The sequence below is a fragment of the Talpa europaea genome (genome assembly GCF_964194135.1).
Source record: "Talpa europaea genome assembly, chromosome: 8".
NCBI lineage: Eukaryota > Metazoa > Chordata > Mammalia > Eulipotyphla > Talpidae > Talpa > Talpa europaea.
Genome location: NC_140075.1, coordinates 34,697,647 through 34,720,028, shown reverse-complemented (window position 1 = coordinate 34,720,028; position 22,382 = coordinate 34,697,647). Strand labels below are relative to the sequence as shown.

General features: G+C 44.9%; 1 protein-coding gene across 1 annotated transcript; it reads left to right on the top strand.

The window, feature by feature from the left end:
- Window positions 1-417: 417 nt before the first annotated feature.
- PATL2 (PAT1 homolog 2) lies at window positions 418-22,382 on the top strand (the record flags this gene model as incomplete). The annotated part of the gene is made up of 16 exons (XM_084240145.1): window positions 418-475; window positions 10,430-10,536; window positions 14,776-14,866; window positions 15,428-15,657; window positions 16,226-16,306; window positions 17,103-17,245; window positions 17,687-17,761; window positions 18,023-18,164; window positions 19,135-19,255; window positions 19,355-19,452; window positions 19,669-19,722; window positions 19,814-19,947; window positions 20,084-20,243; window positions 20,721-20,861; window positions 21,617-21,711; window positions 22,229-22,382. 16 exons carry the CDS (start codon window positions 418-420, stop codon window positions 22,380-22,382), a joined length of 1,884 nt encoding a protein of 627 aa, XP_084096271.1.

The following is a 22,382-nucleotide window of genomic DNA, read 5'->3' as shown; positions in this document are numbered from 1 at the left end:
AATACCCTCAAACTTTGTCCCGACTTACTCGTCTTGGGGATGCGAGCTGACTCCCCTGTCCCGGCTCCCGGAGAGGGGGGGACACTCAGCTCGCGTCCCGGGCGCACACCCGCCCCTCGCTCCCCGGCCACCCCACGGTCTCCCCACGCCGGGTCCCGGGGGAAGAAGGAAGTGGGGGGCTGGGGTCGGTTGTTACAAAGGCAGCGAATGCCAAGCGTGCCAAAGCGAGCACGGGGACGAGTAAGGCAGGTCAGTGGAGACGAGGACACTTACGCTTGGCGGCTTCCAGGCTGCACACGGCCAGCAGAGCCAGCAGGACGAAGGTAGCGGCGCGCGCCATCCTGACCTCCCGAGGACCGAGGCTGCAATGAGCGCGCAGCCCCGCGCCCGCTCTTATAGCCCGAGCGCGCACGGCCAATGAGATCGCGGCCCGCGGAGGCCGTCACTAGTATCCGGGGGCCCAGGGCCGCGCCAGGTTAGCAAAAGGGACTTTCCCCATTTCAGTTTCGCTTTCCTATAATCTCGTGATGCTTGCGACGGCTGGCGCGGGGTGGGTTCGCCCCCGGTGTATCTCCGCCCTCGGGTCTGTGGTCCCCACCCTGCCTTGGGCGGGCGCTGCCGCTCCTAGAACGGACTCGGCTTGGTCTCGCCCCCTGGACACACCCTGGTATGGTTTTGCTAACCAGCGCCAGGCATGAGGCACTTGCTTACCAGGCGCCAGAGTGCCTGCAGTTGTCATTCAAAAACGCAAGCCCAGAAATAAGAGTGTTAAACAGAGAATGAATGTCAGGCAGTTTAAGAACTTCGGTTAATAATTTACCGGAATTAGAATTAGACTGGAGGGTTTCCAGGCTCTTTAGTCAGGGATAATTGTCCCAAAACCTCAAGCCCTCCAGGGGAAAGTTAAGGCATCGTCTAGACACGTGGATGATAAAAGGCATGTTAAAAAAAAAAAAGCACAACTCCTTGGGGAAAGAGTTTGACAGGACTTTCTTGCTACTTGAATCCCTTCAGGGAAAAGTTTCGTTTTGGAAAGCTCAGTTCCAAGGAAGTTCTCCTTGTATCTTCCCGTTTTTATATTGCAACATTACAGTTATTTAGATAATTTCCTTTATTTATCTTTGTTGATCTATTGGTGGGGGGCAGTAAGTGTTTAGAACTTCAGAGTTCAGAACTCTTAAGGTACATCATTCTCTTGAAATTACCGCACTAGAATGGTGCTTGATTCCTGGCAGGTATCTGGTAAATGTAATTGATTAGTCAATGAACAGCAGGTGAATAGTAAACAAACTCTAGGAATTATCCCACTACTTTTTAATGCATAGGGGAAACAGACTAAGAGTCTAGGACTCAGACTTTAGCCTGATTCTATTGGCATTCATACTTTAGACACTTAGAAAATAAAGTGTCTTGGCAGTTTTAGTAAGAATTGGATTGTGTCTGCCATGGGCCCAAAGACGTTGTACCTACTATAAGTCTATGATAATGATAGAGTCTTTAAAAAAACATATACTACAGAAATGCCATTAAAAAGAAAACACAGAGACTGTGGGACAGAATTGAGAGCCCAGAAATAAGCCCACACTTACATGTACAGCTAATCCTACAACAAAGGAGCCAAGTGTACACATTGGAGAGAAAAGAAGTCCCTTCAACAAATGATGCTGAGAAAACTGAACAACCACATGCAAAAGAATGAAACTAGACCACCATCTCACACCATATACCAAAAAAATTGGCTAAAAATTAATTAACAACTTGGATGTAAGACCTAAAACTAACGGGGTGGTGTTCAGGAAAAAGGGAAGTTCCAGGTTCCCTGTCCCCAGGGAGCTGAGCAGGGAGGAGAAGAAGCTGCAGAGCAGACTGAGAAGAGAGGAAGCAAAATGGAGAGTCAGAGTGAAACCTGGAGGAGGCACGTGGAGCAGAGAGACAAGTGAAGAAATTGCGCTTCCCTTTTGGTCCTGGACTGGTTGAAACAGATGTGGGTGAGAGACCTGTGGGGAGGGTCACAATGTCTGCTTTTATCCTGATTTTGATTTTGCTCTTTTCCTCTCAGACTTATCTCTGACCCTTTTCTATGGGTCAGAAGGTACTATAGACTTGTGGCAGGCTTTTGGGCCTTGCTCTGGGCCAGTCCCATTTGGGTAGACTTTTACCCATGAGGGGACGGGTAACTTTGGATGCTTGATTTAGAAACTATATTCTTTGTCTTTTCTGTATTGTTCACTAATTGTCTTAAAGTTACTTTCCATTAAAGATCTTGTGTTTTGTCTTGATGCCATGGATGGCAGAACCTATTTACAGTGGGCAGGTTTAGGGGTTTTGTGGTGTCCCTCTCCCTGCCCTGTAACAAAACCATAAAACACATAGAAGAAAATACAGGGAAAAGACTCATTGACTTCAATGATGTCTTTGTGGAGTCATCTTCAGTAGCATGAAAAACAAAAGAGACTACATCAAACCAAAAAGTTTCTGCACAGTGAAAGAACCTATCACAAAACAAAAGACACCCTACAGAATGGGAGAAAATATTCATACACCATGTATCTGACCAGGGGCTGAAAGGCAAGATTTACAAAGAACTCATACAACTCAACAACAACAACAAAAAAAAAATTTAAAAATTAGCAGAAGACACAGAAACATTAATTCAAAAGGGTACCTGCACTCCTATGTTTATAGCAGCACTATTTACAATAGCTAAACTTTGGAAACAACCCAAATGTCCAAAAATAGTTGACTGGATCAAGAAGCTGTGGTACATATACACAATGGAATATTGCTCAGCATTCAGAAAAGATAAACACATGCAATTTGCAGCAATATGGATGGAGCTGGAAGGGATCATGCTCAGCGAAATAAGCCAGAAAGAAAAAGAAAAATACTGGATGGTCTCACTCATAGCAGGAATCTAGAAAACCTAAATAAGGGAGTAGGAAAAAGAATAGCTATAAAAAAAAATCAAAATCAACAAGCAACTATGAACTAGAGACACACTATGTGGGGGGGAGATAGGGGACAAAATAAGGGGGGTGCCATTGTATGGGGAATATAAAAATAAAATTAAAAAAATTAGCAGAAGAGCTAAATAGGCACTTCTTCAAAGTGGACGTACAAATGCCAACGGGCATATGAGAACATGTTCACCATCACTTGCCATCAGGGAAATGTAAGTCAAAACCACAGTGAGATACTATCTCTCACCTGTGAGATGGCCCATATCAAAAAGACCAGACAACAAATGTTGGCATGAAGAAAAAAGAACTTTCATACATTGTTGGTGGGATTGTAGACTGATGTAGCCCCTATGAAAGATATTATGGAAGTGTCTCAAAATATTAAAAATAGATCTATTATATGATCCAGCAATTCTACTCCTTGGTATCCATCCAAAGAATGCAAAAACACTAATTTGAAGGGAATATGCACTCCTGTATATATATTGCACTATTTACAATACCCAAGCAATGAAAACACCCTAAGTGCCCCAGGATGGATGAGTGGATTAAGATGTGGTACTTATACACAACGGAATACTACTCAGCTATAAAAAAGAAAAACTTGCCATTTGCAACAACATGGATGGAACTGCTAAGTGAAATAAGTCAGAAGGAGAAAGACAAATACTGGATGGTATTTGTCTAACATGTAATATAGAGAAGCAAAACAAAGGGTCAGACAGAACCAAACCAATAACAAACCTTAGAAATTAGACTGTAGAACAGAGGCTACCAGAGAATTAGGTTGGGAGGGGTGGTGAGCAAAGTTGGGGAGGATGCCCAGTGGACTATGGTGGGGATTTTGTGCCTTGGAGGGGGTGTGGCGTGGCAACATATTCTGAAGAGTGATCCTGTACCTCTGAATCATTTATAGTGATATAAAGCAGTGTTCACATCAATCAGAAATAAACAAAAGATGCTGCTGTCACATGGTGGCTGTCTTTTCAGGGTGGAATAGTGAGAAGAGGAAGTGAACTATGGGGGTGGGGAGAAACGGAGATCTTAGAAATCACCACAGTTTTCAGTTGAAGGGGGGTGGGTTGTGCTTCCCCAAGGAGTGGAATAAATGTTTTCTGGATTTCTTTTACATATTTGGAAGCTTTTTAATAATTCCTATTGTGGAGGACATGTTTAAATCAGAGAAAATAGAATAATTTCCACAGACCTAATGTAATGAAATAATGTGCAGAGAGAGCCACTTACAATTCGTAGGTATTGCAAGTGTTCTATAATATTTAATAAGTATACTATACTTATTAAATATTATTTACTACTACCAGCTCAATCTGTAACTATTGAAATCTAAAAATTATTGTTATTCATAAAGTTATGATCAAAGATACTCCTGCCCTTCCTAATTTTTTTAAAAGATTTTATTATTTATTTATGCATACAAGAACTGGGGTTAGTCCAGAGGTGCGGGCTGTGAGGGGATTCACCAGAGACAGAGTGGGGAGCAGAACAGGCAGATCTACTGAAATACACTGCTGAGGGGAGCAGCAGGCGAGAGAGGAGAGTCTGCTGGGCCTCATGTGGGTCACCTCCTGGCCGGGGATGGAACTTGAGCTGCTGTAGTTGCGGATTGCTTCACAGTCCTGACCCTAAACCCCTTGTGCCACCAGGGAGGCCCCCTGCCTTTCCTAATTTGTTTTTGTTTGTTTGTTTAAAATTCCTAAGGCCTGAAGTGTTAGTGTTAAATTGTTTTCTAGTGCCTGGGAGTAAAGGGCAGCTGTACTAGAGGGGACTATTTTTCATCCTAAATTCCGTATTCACTATATCTCAGAAAAGCACTATACTTAAAATTCATTAAATATAGATTCTGACTTAGTCACTTAGAAAACCAATTTTAAAATGCAATGAAGATAGAAATCAGTATAGTTTTCAGTTTTCTGTGTTTGGGGAACTCTTAGATTTTTTCTGGGGACTCTCCACTTCACAGGCTTGTGTGCAATAACCTTTGCTCTCTGTCAACTGCCTGTTTTTATCGGGAAAATCCTATAAACTTGTGGTGAAGACCATCAAGCAGTCCAGAAGAATACAATCTTAATTTCTCTCAAGTCCTCCCAGTAGTAACCAGAGTTTAAAGTACTTTTCACTTATAATTACAAGCACGAAACATGAGTGCAAGGCCGTTGTAAAAACACAAACAATTAGAGGCCTACTGAAAGCGAAAGGTCATTTAGACAACGCCCTGCTCACTTCCTTTCAGAAACCACTGGTAAGGTTGGTCCCTACCTCTCTGTGGATATATTTTGTATACAGTTTGGAAGGTGGGGAATTTTTACAGTTACAACTACAAAGACTACTGTAATTTGTTTGGCACACAGCACTCACTAAAATGATAAAAGGAATCAGGGGCGGCATCAGTTGTCAGCTTGGTGGGAGAAAAGGGTTAGGTAAATGCTGAAGTCCAACAAGGTGGTGGGCTTAGGAACACTGGGCCATGGCCAGGGCTCCATCTCTGGGGAATGCTGCACCCAGTGACTAATTTACTGCCACAACTTCCTCTCACAAGTGTTTCCCTCCTCATAAGTCTTTGAGTCTGCATCTCAATTTGTAATGAAAACTACAGAGTTCTAGCTTGAATTTTTGATTCTGCACTGGATTCTATGCAGCAATATTAAAAATTAAGACTCAGGCATGCTCGTGTGTGGTCCCTGCAGGGAGTACAGGCATTCAGAGCACTGAAGACTTGGAAGGAGGGCTCCCCCGCAGGAAAGCAAGCAGCATCTCTGCAAAGATGGGGTCTCAAGCTTGGTCAGAACTGACCGAACTGACAGCTTCCTTCCCCACCCTTTTTTTTTTTAAAAAAGATTTATTTGTTTATGCATACAAGAACTGGGGTACAGGCCAAAGATGAGGGGGGGAGTGAGAGGATGCACCAGAGACAGAGTGGGGAGCAGAACAGGCAGCTCGACTGAAATACACTGCTGAGGGGAGCAGTGGGCAAGTCAGGAGAGGTCTGTGGTGCCATGTGGGTCCCCTCCCTGGCTGGGGATTGAACTCATAGCAGTGGCTGCGGATAGCTTCATAGTGCTGCATTTTAACCCCTGGCACCACCAAGGAGGCCCCTTCCCCTTTTTTTGCCCCCAGATTGAAGAGACTCCAACGGCCCTGTCCCTCCTGCCACTCCTAACCTGGGACCCAGAGAGGAAAAGACAGTGATACTCCCCATCTCGGAGATTCCCTAGGAAGGACACCCCTCTGCTCGACAGCCTGCCTCCACCTTCCCCTCAGCCTGCCTTCCACTGGAGTCTCTGGTAAATGCAAATGCTGCGGCCAGAGGGAGATGCGACTGCAGAGGAATGTCCAGCAATCTCCAGCATGCAACAGGCTGGCTTTGGAAATGGAAGAAGGGGTGCAGCCATGAGTCCAGGAAAGCGGGAGACCTCTAGAAGATAGAAGAGGTAAGAAAGGAGGATTCTCCCTAGACTCTCCAGAAGAAAGCAGACTGCCTTTTTTTCCCTTTTCCTGCCTTCATTTTAATCTCATGAGACTTGTGTTGGATTTATACCTCACAAAGCTATAGGGTCATAAATTGTGTTATTTTAAGCAAGTGGTGATTTGTTAGCAAGAAAAAAACAATTCATTCCCCCTTTTACAGAATCATGCACATTTGGATCAGTATAAATATTTGCCTTTTAAACATCAAGTTTTCCTGTTGGTTAACCAGATTATGGCCATACAGAGCATATTGGGTACGCGCATGTTTGAGGGAGGGGCTGTTCTTAGCCCATAGATAGTACGAGTAAGATTTGCTATGGCTTGGCTTGGTCAGGAGCCTTGGTCCTCCCCCTCCATCACTGTACTCACTGAGCTAGATTAGCCCCAGTTGGCACTACCATTCCGGTACTATTTCACAGAACCCCACATGCCAGTGGGCCAAACCACTGCTACTCTACCTGTTCTTATCGGTGTTAAAAACATGTGAGAGGGCCTCCCTGGTGGTGCAAGGGGTTAATACGCAGCACTATGAAGCTATTTGCAGCAACTCCAACATGAGTTCGATGCCCGGCCAGGGAGGTGACCCACATGGCACAGCAGACCTCTCCTGACTTGCCCACTGCTCCCCTCAGCAGTGTATTTCAGTCAATCCACCTGTTCTATTCCCTGCTCTGTCTCTGGTGAATCTTCTCACCCCCACATCTCTGGCCTGCACCCTAGTTCTTGTATGCATAAATAAATGAATCTTTAAAAAATAAATAGGGGGTGAGAGCAATAAAAGGAGCCCTCTATTCCCCCGGACAAACAAACCCCAAAGTTTTGACTTCCTTTTTCTTAGCCTGACTCCAACTTATCCATCCAATCTCAATGCTCATCATAATCTTTCAACCATTCAAAAAACGTTTACTGAGCCTCTTGCTAGATGCTGGCCACTGGGCTGGCACTGGGAAAAAGTGTTTCCTCACAGAGCTCTTAGACTCTAGTTTGTAGACCTATAAATAGATCATGATACTGCGAAAGGAACTAATTCCCCTAGTGGGGTTAATAAACCTGTAGAGGACTTTGGTGTCAAGGAAAAGACTGAACTTTACTCTTTACACCATGATGTAAATGCCAGCAGAGCTGGGGAATTTTAAATATTTGTTGTTTGTCTTTTAAATATTTGTTGTTTTCATGGTGCAATAGACCTCTCCTGTCTCACCTGCTGCTCCCCTCAGCAGTGTATTTCAGTCAGTCTGTTCTGTTCCCCACTCTGTCTCTAGTGAATCCTCTCTCCCCCCCACATCTCTGGCCTGTACCCTAGCTCTTGTATGCATAAATAAATAAATGTTAAAAAAATAAATATTTGTTGTTTTTCTCTTTTTTTGGATGTTTTTGTTGATATTTTATAAAGCTTTTCCACATTGTTTAATTCTTTTAATTATAAAATTCATATTTGTTATGAAAATTTCAGGCATTATAGGTAAAAATGAAGACAAAAATTAAAATCACCTGTTATCCTACCAGCCAAAGATAACCATTGCTAATGAATTGGTATTAGTCCCATGTGTTGTCTATTCAAATATAGATATAAATATGAATACATTTGTTTACTATGATAAGCAAAATCACAAAAAGATGTTTACAAAGATGTATTCATTCTGCATGCATTTCTTTGTAGTTTTTAATGTAATTATTTATCATAGATAATATATCTATTTCTTTAATAATAGAAACCTATATAGCCTTTTCACACTGTCATACTATTTCATTATATGAATATATCATACTTTTTCTGTCAAATCCTGCATCCGTGGGCCTCCCTGTTGGCACAAGGGGTTAAGCATCGCACTATGAAGCAATCCGCAGCCTCTGAAGCACAAGTTCGATCCCTGGCTGGCCAGGGAGCAACCCACATGGTGTAGCAGACCTCTCCTGACTTGACCGCTGCTCCCCTCAGCAGTGTATTTCAGTCAGTCTGCCTGTTCTGTTCCTTGCTCTGTCTCTGGTGAATCCTCTCACCCCCCCACATCTCTGGCCTGTACTCCAGCTCTGTATGGATAAATAAATAAATCTTAAAAAAAAAAACAAATCCTGCATTGGGAATGTTCACAACTTTTCTGCATTAATAACCCATCCTACATGCACTGAAACTGCCTTGCAGAGGATTTATACAAGTTTATGCCCCACCATAGAATAAGAGAGGGTCCTCACCTTCCCACACCCTTCCAGGAGCTTGTAATTATGACTGAAAATGTTTATCTCTCATTTTCCTTTGTATTTTTGAAAGGCAGTTAGGTTAAGTATTTTTTCACATCGTTACTCTTCATTTGAGTTCTTGTTCTATGAATTTTCCATTCATGATTCTGTCAGCTGAAGTCCCCGTCACTGGGAATAGACAGTGCCTGATGTAGCAGAAAAGGAGTTTATTTTTAAAATATTTGTTATGGGCCTCCCTGGTGGCACAAGGATTGAGCACAGCGCTATAAAGCTGTCTGTAACCTCTGCAGTGCGGGTTCGATCCCCAGCCGGCCAGGGATCTGCCCACATGGCACAGCAGACATCTCCTGTCTTGCCTGCTGCTCCCCTCAGCAGTGTACTTTGGTCCTTCTGCCTGTTCTGTTCCCCACTCTGTCTCTGGCAAATCCTCCCACCGCCCCCCCACACCTCTGGCCTGTACCCCAGTTCTTGTATGCATAAAAATAAATCTTAAAAAAATCAAATAAAATGTTAGACAAACATCATCAATACACAAAGGTTAATTTTAGCATTCTCTCAACTTTATGTGGAATTAAAAATATCCCACAGTATTAGAGGGAAGAGGGTCCCGAAGGGGCAGAAGCTCAGAGAGGTTCAGAAAGTGACTGAAATCAGGTCTAAATCTCTCCTTGGGCTATGGTTTCAACTCTGAAGACAATTGCCATCATCACTTGAAGATTGTCTGCCAGTGACAGCCCCCTGGATCCCAAAAGAATGTTGACAAGAGCGAGCCTGCCCCTGGACCAGCCACAGCCCCCCTGGACTACAACTTGTATAACACCACATCCTTGATGGTCTTCATGAAAATCAACTGCCAAGTTTAAAATAAAGAAAGGTAAGATATTGAAGTAAAATCTCATTTTTTGAACAAAGAAAGTCAGGTAGGGTATATTTGGTGGCAAATGAAGTTAGCGACTATATATGCAGCATCATTTCTAAGAAGTGACTTTCTTTGAATTAATCCTGGATAATATGTGGGAATGAAAACAAGAGTAGAAAGTAATATATTACAGGCACAGACCTGTTGGGTATGAAAAGACATCCTGGAACCATCAGGAACATCAAATCTGGATTAAACAAATGTAGTCATATCCAAATTCTGCTTAGAGCATTTGAAGCTCATGACTGAAATAACAAAAGGAAGCAACTTTGATAGATTCCAATTCTGGTCCACAAACAATTTAGTCGTCATGGTGGGATGTCAGTCAGTCAATTTTTATGTGAAACTACCTATTAGAAAATAAAGTAAAATGTAAAACTCCAGCTTCCTGCACTACCCAAAGAGGGATCTGTACAGCATTGTTCTGGGTTCCTCTCATAACTTAATGGGGAATTTTCACAATGTCTGACTTGATGTTCTGCAAATGAAGATGTCCTCAAGTTCCCTGTAATAGGAACCCACTTAGGGGGCAACAGCCTTGATTTCTAAATGGAACAGTGCATCTACAGAAAGAAAAATGATGGCATATACATCACAAATTTGAAGAGAACCTGGGAGAAACTTCGGCTGTTGTTGCCATTGAAAACCCAGTCATGTAAGTACCATATCATCCAGGAACACTAGTCAGTGAGTTGTGCCGAAATTTGTTGCAGCCACCCCAATTGCTGGCTGCTTCCTCCTGGAACCTTCAATAACCAGATCCATGCAGCTTTCCAGAGGCCAAGGCTTCTGGTGGTTACTGACCACCAGCCTCTCACAGAGGCATCTTATGTTAACCTGCCTATAATAGCTCTGTGTAACACAGTATCTCCCCCATGCTTTGTGGGCATTGCTGTTCTGGCAACACAAGAGAGCTCCCTCAATGGATCTCGAGTGGTGGATGCTGGCCCAGGAAGTTCTGTGCATGTGTGGGTACCATCTCCCAAGAACACCCATGGCAGGTCAGGCCTGATCTCTACTTCTAAAGTGATCCCGAAGAGAGTGAAAAGAAAAAGCAGGCAGCTGCTGAGAAGGCTGTGATCCAAGAATGACCACATCTTGATATTTCCATGCTATGCCATGAGAAGAAAGAAGTAAAAATAGACTGAAGTCAGAGAATAGAGCACCACTGAAGTGCCCAGAGGGCACAGGATCCAAGAAGCAAGGTTGCATTTGAAGAGGTGGAGGCATTTTACAAATTTCCTTCCAGTATAAATTAAAATAGGTCAGCCCAGGTGACCTCTATTTTCTCAATAACTTATGAGATGAGGTTGACTGCTGAGACTAATGAGATGGGAGTTGTGTAGGGGCCTTGAGGACGATAATTATGTTTTACACTTGGGGATGATTGAAAGATTTGAGAGGAAGCTGAACAAAGAAAAGACTATCTGACTAATAATAATACTATCACTATTGGTCAGAGACTCTTCAGGAAACACAATACTTTTGGATGGGCTAACAGTCGAATTTTGTGAAGGGCATGTTTGACAAGGTGTGTGCAGGGTTAAGGGGAATTCATAAAGGATAGTGAAGCACCCTGGGGTTAGCAAGAGTGGAATGCGATTACCACACCGAGGCTTCAGGAGGCAAGAGGAGAGAACAGATACAGATCTGAGAGAGAATGTTTATAGTTTGCGAGAGGGCTGCCAAACTGGAACCCATTATGGCACAAATGTTTTGTTTTTTTGTTTTTTTTTTTAAAGATTTATTTTTATTTATTTATACAAGCACTGGGTACAGTCAGAAGCGCGGGAGGGTGAGAGAATTCACCAGAGCCAGAGCGGGGAGCAGAACAGGCAGAAGGACCGAAGTACACTGCTGAGGGGAGCAGCGGGCGGCAGGAGAGGTCTGCGCGCCATGTGGGACCTTCCTCCGGTGGCTGGGTAGGAGCCGGGCATCGAACCGGCGCCGCAGAGGCTGGCAGCCTCGCAACCCAGCGCTCAACAGCTGTATGGCACAAATGTTTAAAGGAACTGCCATCTAGGAAAGCTTCTCTGTCTCCAGGTTCTGGTAACTGCTCCATCCTCTTGCCCTTGACCTAACGTGGTAATCGCCACCTATTGCCAGACCCCAGGTATTATAGTATTCCTTATGACTGTACTATGTACTTTCTATACCTTTTTAAATTTCCCTTTATTACAGTTCTTCTCAAATTACCCAATTTGAGTATGCTACTTCGTGCGGAAACCCTGACTTATTTTTATGTATTTTGAAAAGACTAATAAAATAGACAATCTGGAAAGAATAAAAAAGGAGGAAATGATATATAAACAATGTTAAGAATAAAAGAGAGGAGGGCCTCCCCGGTGGCGCAGCGGTTGAGCGCTGGGTTGCGAAGCTACCCTCAGCCTCTGGGGCGCCGGTTCGATCCCCGGCTGCTCCCCGGCCACCGGAGGAGGGTCCCACATGGCGCGCAGACCTCTCCTGCCGCCCGCTGCTCCCCTCAGCAGTGTACTTCGGTCCCTCTGCCTGCTCTGCTCCCCACTCTGGCTCTGGTGAATTCTCTCACCCTCCCGCGCTTCTGACTGTACCCAGTGCATGTATAAACAAACAAACAAATAAATAAAAATAAACATGCCTCTATAAAAAAAAAAAGAATAAAAGAGAGGACATGCTGGTGACAGCCAATGAAGTTCTCAGCTATGAACAAAGACTCGGAGTCTAAATGAATTTGCAGCAGGGGGAGGCTGGGGAGAGTGCCATTGAGAGCAGCTCTGCCTCTCACCCTCCCAGCCCAAGCTTTTATTAAAGATAGAAACAAAGGAACAAGAAAATAGTATGAAATTGTTTATGCTTATACAAATTAATAAATTACTGCTAGAATACGTTTTTTTTAAAATAGTAGGGAATATGCGCACAAGCCAGTAAGTCCTCAGAGAACAGGAGTCAATTCTGGGAAGTTCTGTTTACAGAACATCTGACCTCCTGGAACTCCGTAGGCAGAGTAAACAGGTACTCTCAGAAAACACCAGCTACCTTTAGGACAGCAGGCTCCCAACAGGAGCCAGTATACCTAGAGCATAAACCTGTGCTATTATGCCATGAACAACTTCAACATTATGCCAACAAATTTGAAAGCTTCCAAAATGTACAATCCCTAAAATATATATAGTTTAACAAAATAGCCTCAAGAAAAAAAACAAAATGGGAGTAGATCTACAGCCATCAAAGAACTGTAGTAAGAGGTTAAAAAATCTCCCCATAAAAATGGATCTATCCTTAAGTGTTTTACTCGGAACATGTTAAAATTTTTAAATGTATCTTTTAGGGGCCTCTCTGGTGGCCTAGGGGTTAAGTCTCATTACTATCACCACTAAGGCCTGAGTTTGATCCCTAGCCTGTGAGCTAACCCACATGTTTCAGCAGACCTCTCCTGATTTGCCCCCTTTGCCCCTTAGTGGATTTCGGTAAATCCCCCTCTTCTGCTTCCCACTCTGTCTCTGGTGAATCCTCTCATCCCCCCACATCTCTGACCTATACCTCAGTTCTTCTATGCAATAAATAAATAAATAAACAAACAAATAAATAAATTAAAAAAAACTAATAATGTATCTTTTATCTGGTCCAACAATCCTATTTACCTGTCCATACTTCTTATGCTATGAGGTCAGAATGGCATCTGCCTTATTTACTGCTGTAGCCTGGCATAGACTTGGCTTAAAATTAACATAGTTAAAATAAGGCACAGCACTAGAAAATCTAAGACATTAGTAGACATAACGACTTCAGGCAAAAGTCACTAAGTCCCAAGCATAATTTCAAACAGCCGGGGCAGGGCTACGAGTTCACCTGCTTTGGCACTGGTACAAGAAGTCCTTTTAGAATGAAAATCTGAACGCAGCAAACAGCTCTCCCTAAGACCTTGACTCTGCAGCAATCTAATAAATCATTTCTGGAACATTGAAATTCACCATTTGGCCCTTTTGTTAATAATACCAAAGTGAATTATTAGGGGGTTCTTCAGATAAACGTCTGACTAACATTACCAAAAAGGCCTGAACCCAATTCAGATATTTGAAAAACTTTTCAATAACTTTCAGGACTTAAATTCTCCCCATTCCTCTCCATATGGTTATGACCTACAACAAAACTTTTGAAACAAATATATTTCTTTAAAGGAACCAAAATCATGGTCCCATTATCTTGACTATAACTTGCATTTTTGATGTAGAGAAATTAGCTTCATTTGTATTTTTATTCAGAGTTCTACAAAGCCACATGGAGTTCAGCTGAACACAGGATGTGGGCACAGAATCCTGGATCACAGGGGTGTGGGGGGTGGTTGATGAGGCTCAGGTGGGTCTTAGATTTTTGCCTACCAACAGTATTGATGTGTTGCTTTTTCCTGTTTTTTTTGTTTTGTTTTGTTTTGTTTTTACTGCTGAGTTTCTGAACCACTTTTCTACTAGCGCAGCCAAGAAGATATAAGTTGTTTCTGTGATTCATGCAAAAGTACTTCTATCATGAAGATATATATGGCTTCTAAATTCATAGGGGTCCCTCATCAGTTAGAGCTGGGTAACTCACAAGACTCAGGAAGGACAAGTAGCAGCAGGTGGATAATAAGGCACCGCCCTGAAGTCTGAGACTTGGTTGTTAGGGACTCTAAGCATCCACCCAGGATTTTCCTATCCAATTTTGATGAAGCACAGCTATGAATTAAAGGGAACATAACATCACAAAGTTCCTGTGAAGGGTATGGAACATAGAGATTCTCCTTCTAAATATCTATTCCCGATGTCCATCTGCAAAAGTCATACTCACATCCTTGGATGGCTAAAAAATACAGTTTATTTCTCTTGCCCTTTCAAGGGTTTCCTTAGTAGATGCTCTTATATGTCCTCCAGGATGCAGCTCTTGGGGGATGCTGGACCTTTAAAAGGGGATCAGGGAAAGGGCTGGCGCTTTCAAAGCCCAGAGCAGCCAGCTAGCCCAGGCCCAGGCTGCCATGGCAAAGCTAATCAGAAAGGAAGGCAACAGGGAGGCGGTATGTATTAGCAGCCAGGCAGCTCTGCACTGCTGGAGTCTGGTGGTGTCTGGGTGGGAGTGCTTCTCCTCCAGTTCCTAGCCCCATCCCCTATTTCCCTTAAGAGGAAAGCCCCCCTAGAGATGGTGAGGTCAGAGGGTAGGGGTTTAGGGCAGTCTGAAAGCCTATGTTCTGCCCTATCCCAGGTTTACCTTCCAGAGGATGACAATGCTGCCTCACCAGAAGAAACAGCCATGGAGGATGTCCACCAGCCTGCAAAGCCAAAATGCCTTGAAGGTATTACCAAAGGGGTCTGGGGTTGTGGAGACTGACTATTCTGGTTCAGTGGATGGGCATATGCTTGGGTGTCCAGAATCGCTGGGAGTGATTCCAAGCACTTCCACTTGCTAGCTACATCATTCTGGGTGACTGAGGTTGCTTTTCTGGGTCCCATTATAATAAAATTAGCAATAACAGCCTGGTCTGATTGTTGTGAAAGTTAAATGAACGCATCCATGTAAACCATCTTGCACACAGAAGGGTTAAATTGCAATGAGTCAGAGCAACGAACAGGAAGCCTGGTGGGGGAGGGAGGGTGGGTGGAGAAGCCCTTGGTGGTCGCTTATGAAGCGACTGGAGAGAGGATATAGAAAGCGGAGGTTGTTTGATAGCTGCCAAGTTCCATCTGCTCTAGTGAAGGACGGTTAGGGAACACCTAGTGTTGCAAGGTTGAGTTAAACTTAAGAAGAGGAGGCATTTGAAAATGCACTGAAGATGGTGCATAAACAGACATGCTACTGGGAAGCAGCCTCTAGATGAGACCACTCACACCTGTGCATCCAACTGCTTTCTTCTTAGGGCCCCGCTTAAACCCAGGCAAGTCTTGTGGCCAGTTGGCTCCTAAGGAAAAGCTGGTATCTGCTCCCCAATTAGAGGAAAATGAGGAGGAGGCAGAGGAAGAAGCTCTGGATCCAGATCTGGCCACAGCTCCAGACCTGGAGGAAGAGGGAGAGGAGGAGGAGGAGGAGGAAGAGAATGAGAATGGTCTTGGCGATCCAGCTGTCCTCAGTGCTGTCCAGGACACCCAAGTACCATGGCAGGAGGGGGTGGGCAGGCGATTGTCCTCACTATCTGAGCTCGCACACTGTTGCTTAATAGTCCCTTCCTCTTCATCCCTAAGATAAGTTCTGGGCTAACAGTTTCTTCTTCAGGCTTGAGCTCAAGTAGGGACTCTGTTCTTCTGCCTCCTCCTGCCTCTCATTTAGTTTCTGAGACTGTCTTCACCCTAAAAGCACTGCACACTGCCCACAGTGCTGAAGGCAAGTCGTCTCGACCCTGGGCCCTGTTTCTCCACAGTCTGCTTCTCATATTGATTCCCTTGGAGTCCCACAACCACTGGAGAGATACCAGGACTCCTATGTAGAAATGAAATGACTCAGGCCCTCCTTCAACCTACTCTTGAGATACCAGTCTTGCTTCCCCTCAGGGAGGAGAGGAGGCTGGCATAGCTGACTTTGAGAATGGAGAGCCAGGCTGCCACTATCTTGGGTACTGGAAAAAGTTGACCCAGCTGCCTCCAAGGAAACAGATGAACATAGAAGACACCACAGAGGCTCGTGTGAGCCTGGGTTTTTTTTTCCCTTTGTCCCATTCTAGAAAGGTTTTCTGGGCCCTCCTGCCATCCAGGTACCTGGTGTGCTGGGGATGTCACTCACATCCTCACACTTCCTATGGCAGGTGAGTAGCTCCCATTTCTCCATCCTGTGAGAAAATGATTAGATGCTGAGGAGGAGCATGTCAAGTGTCCCTTACTTCCATTATGTTCTGTCCAGTCTTGACCTTGCTCTTGAGATAGAACACCCAGTGTCAGTGTGGATAAGGGAGATGGGAGCTGCCCCTCGTGTGGGGAAGCTTGGGAAATGACAGACATGGTACTGGACAACTAGCCATTCATAGGAAAAAGGACAAACTAGATCCCTACTTCCACCTTACAAAATATTTCAGCAGATGAGCAGCACTGAGCTTAAGGGTAGAAAAAGCACCTGCCCTTCATTTAACTACGGAACGGGAACATGGTCTGAAGTAAAGAATCACAGGAAATCCTGCATGGAGAATGAGGCAGGAATTGCGGCTCTGGGGAAGGCATCAAATGAGTCAGTTAAGAGGCAGATGAGCACTGCCCCAGTATCTGAAGACACAACAGCCTGAGAAAAGATTGTTGCAGAGGAGAGAGAGGGAGGAGTTGACTCACTGACTGTAGGAAAAGCACATGCCCCGCCCACCCACCGCCCACCCACACCTTCAGTTTCTGAAGAGTTGCTCCTTGGGAGATGACCAAGACCTGTTGAAAACAGGGGTGGGGTCCACAGTCTGGTGCCCTTGCATCTGATTTGAAGCACCCCAGATAACAAAATTTGGGGTAAAGTGTTTGAAAAGGCAGATGAATATACAGAGCAGGAAGGGCACCAGATGCAAGTGCAGCCTTCTGGTGGTGGTGGATGCCTTTCTCCCAGACTTTTTACTTCCCTCTCAGACCCTAGATTACCTGTTGCCGGTTCCTTTCCTGCCCTCGGTTCCCAGAACCAGCTCTCCAGCACGGCACTTTGGACCTCAACTGCCCTCGCCAGACCCAACTCTATTTTGCAGCTCGCTGACCTCATGGCACCCTAGGTTCAGGTACTGCTCGTGGGTGCCAGGCACTCCAGCATCCAGGATAGGCTGAGGTGTCAGAAGGTGGCTGAGGAGTGTTAGAGGCCATCTACTGGCTTCCACAACCTAAGAGAAATCTGAAGCAGAGTCTAGCCCTTCTCCCTCACAGATGAGGAAGTGAAAGCCCAAAGACTGGAAAAAAACTGGCATGGCAGAACTGAGCTCTAGGATTCAGAACTCCCCACAACCAGGCCAAAAGATTTACTGCAGCCAAATTGTAGGACTATATCTTGGAGAGAACGTGAGCCCCATTAAGCTAGGATTATGATGTTTCGTGTGGCTGCGTTCAGGGAGGCACATAAGCAAAGATAGGAGTCCCTTAATTCCCAGCTGAGGTTACCAGAGGCTAACTGAATGGAGGTGATAGGGAGCTGAGCTCTTGTCGCCCAGCCCACATTTCTTTCTAAGTCTTCCCAGTCACCTGATCCAGCTCCACCCTCTGCACCAACGGATCTTGCAACAGCAGCGGAATCCAACACCAAGGTAAAGCCTGCAGAGGAACAGAAATGAGGGAAGCCGGTCTGCATGCTGGGATTTCCCTTGTGGGAGCCAGTCTGCATGCTGGGATTTCCCCTGTGACTAGGCCTCTCCCACAAAGTCCCTGCAGAGATAACTCATCTTGTTGCCCACCTCTACACTCTCTCCCTCCTTCCCAAACAGCCCAAGCCCCTGCTTACCATTTCTTGGGGAGTTTACTGTGGTAAGGGTGGGTAGGCCTAAAGGGAAGCTCCTCCTGGCTTGAAGTCCCCCAGCCAAGAAGCCTTGGTCTCAGCAGCCAGACCCCTATGATAACATCATGACCCCGAAAGAGAAGGACTGGGTGATTAAAGTGCTGATGGCTCAGCTACAGAGTGAGAATCCCCACCTGGACGACTATTACTACCAGGTGAGCTAGTGGTGCTCTTCCAAACCTGACCTTGGGGTCAAATGGACCTGGACTCCTCTCTTCAACTCATGGGAATCATATGCATTCGGGTGGGAGAGGCAGAAGAGGGGGCATGTTTATAAAGTTGGCGTTCCAAGCTCATCCCCCTGTATTTTCCCATACTTCAACCCAACAGGATTAGAGCCAAATAGGATTATTTACAATTTCCCAGGCACATACAGGAAACAGGAGTTTCTGCATATGTGCGTCTGATGGGGGTTGCTTCTGAGGAGTCCTTTCTATACTGAGGGTGCACATTAACTCAGCATCCTGTTCTCCAAACCCCCCCTTTGTCAGGATCACTGAAAATGAGATAGATTCATCGTCATGCTTTTTTGGGCATTTCTCCTGAATGACAGAATTTGATTCAACTTCTCCCAGACAGTGGCTTTACTTTTAGCTTGACAGTTTCACAGATTTCTTTAAAAGATAGAGCTATTAAACAAACCCTTAGAAGTATAAAACTTGCTTAGAGGCCAAGTGCCAATGCACTCCTAGCAAGGTTTTGGTACTTCAAGCTACTGATGGTCTTCATGCCATCAAGTAATGATTTTAGAAAGCACAGGTAAGGTCACATCATTAAAATGGGGAGGGGGAAAAGATAGGTGGTATGCAGTAATATAGAAATAATGCAGGAAGGTTGAAGATGCTTTAACATGCTTGTTTTTTTGCCCCTCTACTTTGCTCTCTACCTTTCCAGCAGAACTGGTGGTATATAGCTTTTCAGTTACCTTAGGGAACCCAAGACAGGTGCATGAGGCCCAGGGTACTAAAGGTGCTTTAGCACATGAGTGCTGGAAGGGCCTATTGGGCCAAGATTGCTTTTGGAATGAATGCTGTAGGAGGGGGCAGACAAAGAAGTTGTACTTGAGAACTCCAATTCTAAGTTTGAGAAGGTGAGTGTCCTTTTTTCTGTCCCCTGGACTCTCAGGAATATTATCAGAAACTAGAGAAGAACCAGGCAGATAAAGAGCTACTTGGACAAAGGAGCAAGGTTGAACCCCTCAAGCTGGTAACACCTTACATTCAGAAGGCAGAGGCTTATGAGTCAGGTAGGGCCAGGACTGATGCTCTGGGTTGGGCTGGATATCTGGGTGGAAAAGGGGAAGGCAGGGGAGGGGAAGGTGCTGATCTTGATTCCTTTTATGTAGTGGTTCGAATCGAGGGGTCCCTGGGCCAGGTTGCTGTGTCAACGTGTTTTAGCCCTCGACGAGCTATTGATGCTGTGCCCCATGGAACTCAAGAGCAGGTAGAAACACTGTCTTCCAGAAATTTCCTTCTCTCCTGTTTTGGAGAAAGGTTTGGAGCACTCTCATTCTTGAGCTCAGACTGTAACCTAAGAGTGAGGCAGAAGTATGATCAAACTTTGTGTCTAGCCTTTACAGGTCAGCCTTCAGCTTGCCTGAGGCCTGGGTTGCTGTCGTTAAGGGTCAAATGGCTGAAAGCAGTTGATTCTTTCTCCTAGGAGACAGGAGCTGCGAGTAGCCAGAGGCTTCGGGCATTGTACCGGATTGAGAAGGTGAGATGGTGCCATAGGGGTGTTTCTTACTTGTGCTTGAGAGTGAGCTATTACTCAAGTTTACCTCTTTTTCCCATCTTTGAATTCCTAGATGTTTCTTCAATTACTGGAGATAGAAGAGGGCCAGAAGGATAGGCTTCCACAACCTTGCTACCATCAGCAGCAAAGAAGCCAGGTTGAGAAACTCTTCCAGGCTTTAAGGACTCAGGAACAGAAAAATCTGGAGTAAGTATGGGAGGGTCACTCCTTGGGCCAAGAAAAGAAGGATCAGCAGACATTGCCTTTGCTTCTGCCCCTCTTTTCTGGGATGTCGCCCTCGCTACACAGAGCCCTGAAAATGCTCCCCCCCCTTCCCTTGTAGGGAGGCAGAAGATGGCCTTCTGCATGTGCTTGCTGTGAGGAAGGGGAAAATCCTAGTGGCTCGTCTGCTTCCCTTTCTGTCCCAGGATCGGGCTGTTAGCCTTCTTCTGGGTATCACCCAACATCTACCCTTCCTGATCAGGAGGGATGTGGCTGACCAGGTAGCGTGGCATTGAGTGAAGAAGAGCATGGCTTTGTGAGTGGATGAGGGCTCTCCTCTCTACTCCCCAGCCTCCCAGAGATGTCAGAGAAGCTGCTGGTTAGTGAGGGATGCTGACCCTATCACCCTCATAGGAGGGAGTTACCAAAAAAAAAAAATACTATAGAAATAGCTGGTAATCTCAAGTACAATGAACAGAAAACACACAGCTGTATGGTTGCACAGGTGTGTGCTATGGAGGTTTGAGAAGGACCCCTTGATCAACAGAGCTCCCATATCTACTTCTATGGAAAGGCATCCTAGAACAGGTGAGTATTAAAAAAAGTGTTAGGGATGGAGAGAGATGAGTAGTGATAGACCTGGAAAGTAAGGACCAGGAAGGTATCAAAGGCAGGTGAGCAAGAAAAGGTGTTGGAAGCTAGGTAGGAGAGGGCAGAGTTGTGGAGGAGGCTGAAAGGTGCTTCCTGACCTTTTGCAGGCCCTACAAATGTTGTTCAAACCTCTGGGTAAATGTGTCAGTCACTTAACCTTCCAGGAACTTCTCCAAGCACTTCAGGGACTAATGCTGCTACCGCCTGGATCCTCAGAGCGGCCCATCACTGTGGTGCTTCAGAATCAGGTAACATCCCAGATGTCCTACAGAGTGTGTCCCTTGCAAATGAATGCCCTCATCTCTACCTGACCCTCTGCAGGGCTCCTCAACTTCTAGAAAGCACTAGGAGCACCTGGAGAGCGTATTAAAATCAGTGCCATGGTCCCATCCCAGAGATTATTCAGTAGACCTGCATTGGTACCCATGCATCTGCTTTTCTAAGTTCTTTGATGCTGGTTTACACAGACCTCTAGAGCAGAGGTCACCAAACCTTTTGATTGTATATCCCCTTTAGTCAATTCGGAACCATAACACTCGTGTATTTGTAAATAATATAACACAATACTATTCGGTACATAATAGATAAAAGAAAGCTTTGAAAGATAATGACTAAAGTTCTATTACATATCTTATCCCAGTGAATTGTCCTTATGAACTCCCCAAGATCTCTGCCTAAAGTAATGCTTCTTAAAGTGGGCTATACAAACTACCTGCTATTCATGGGCTGCATGCTATTCCTGGGCTTATTCCAAATTGACTCCAGGAAAAAGAGCCCCCAACTATGCATTCACTCAGCTCCCCAGAAGAATCTTCTGGACATTTCAGAGCAGGAATTGCCTTGAAAGAGTTCTCCGGCCAGTGTCAAACCTGACAATTTATGGGTGTTAGATGCCATTTATACATGTGAACTTATCCTTTCAGTTGGGCAGACAGCAGGGTCAGGGAAATAGCAAATGCCTCCTGAGGGCTCCTTTTACTTTAAATACTCTTATCACTTGCAGTTTGGAATATCTTTGCTCTATGCCCTGCTGAGTCATGGAGAACAGCTGATAGCCATGGATTCTAATAAGGATCCCAACAGTGACCATACATCTTGGTAAGATCATTAAAACCTTGTAAATACTACTTCAGTACCCCAGGGATGTGTAGGCTGAGCGAGATAAAATTTCCTGAGGGCTGTATTCAAGCATTGGGGAGGATGGAGAAAGAGAGGTGCTGCTGTTCTGCCCTCCCCTCCCACTATAGTGCCTCAGGGTGTTGGTTTCCCAGGAGAGGTCATGCAACATAGTAATTAGAAGGACTCAAACAGACCTAAGTTTGAATTTTGGCTGTCACTTACAATGTAACATTGAGGCATGTATACTCATTTCTCTTAACCAATTTTCCTCATCTATAAACTGGAGATCTAGGAATGATGGTACTAATGATTTAAGAGCTCTTGAGATTAAATAAGATGTGCAAAGCACTAAGCATTGACTAGCACATAGCAAATATGCAAATGTTACCACTAATTGTTATATGCACAGGAGTGATAGTGTTGGTAGATAGTGTTGAGCTTAGAGGTCTTTCCTGCATACATGCAAAGACTAATGTGTTTCTCCTTTGCTCTTCAGGACAGACATGGTCATTCTGATTGCTTGGGAGATGGCTCAAATGCCTACAGCTTCTCTGGCAGAACCCTTAACTGTCCCCAGCAACCTTCTTCCCCTGTTCTGTCATCACGTGGACAAGCAACTGGTACAGCAGCTGGAAGCTAAGATGGAGTAA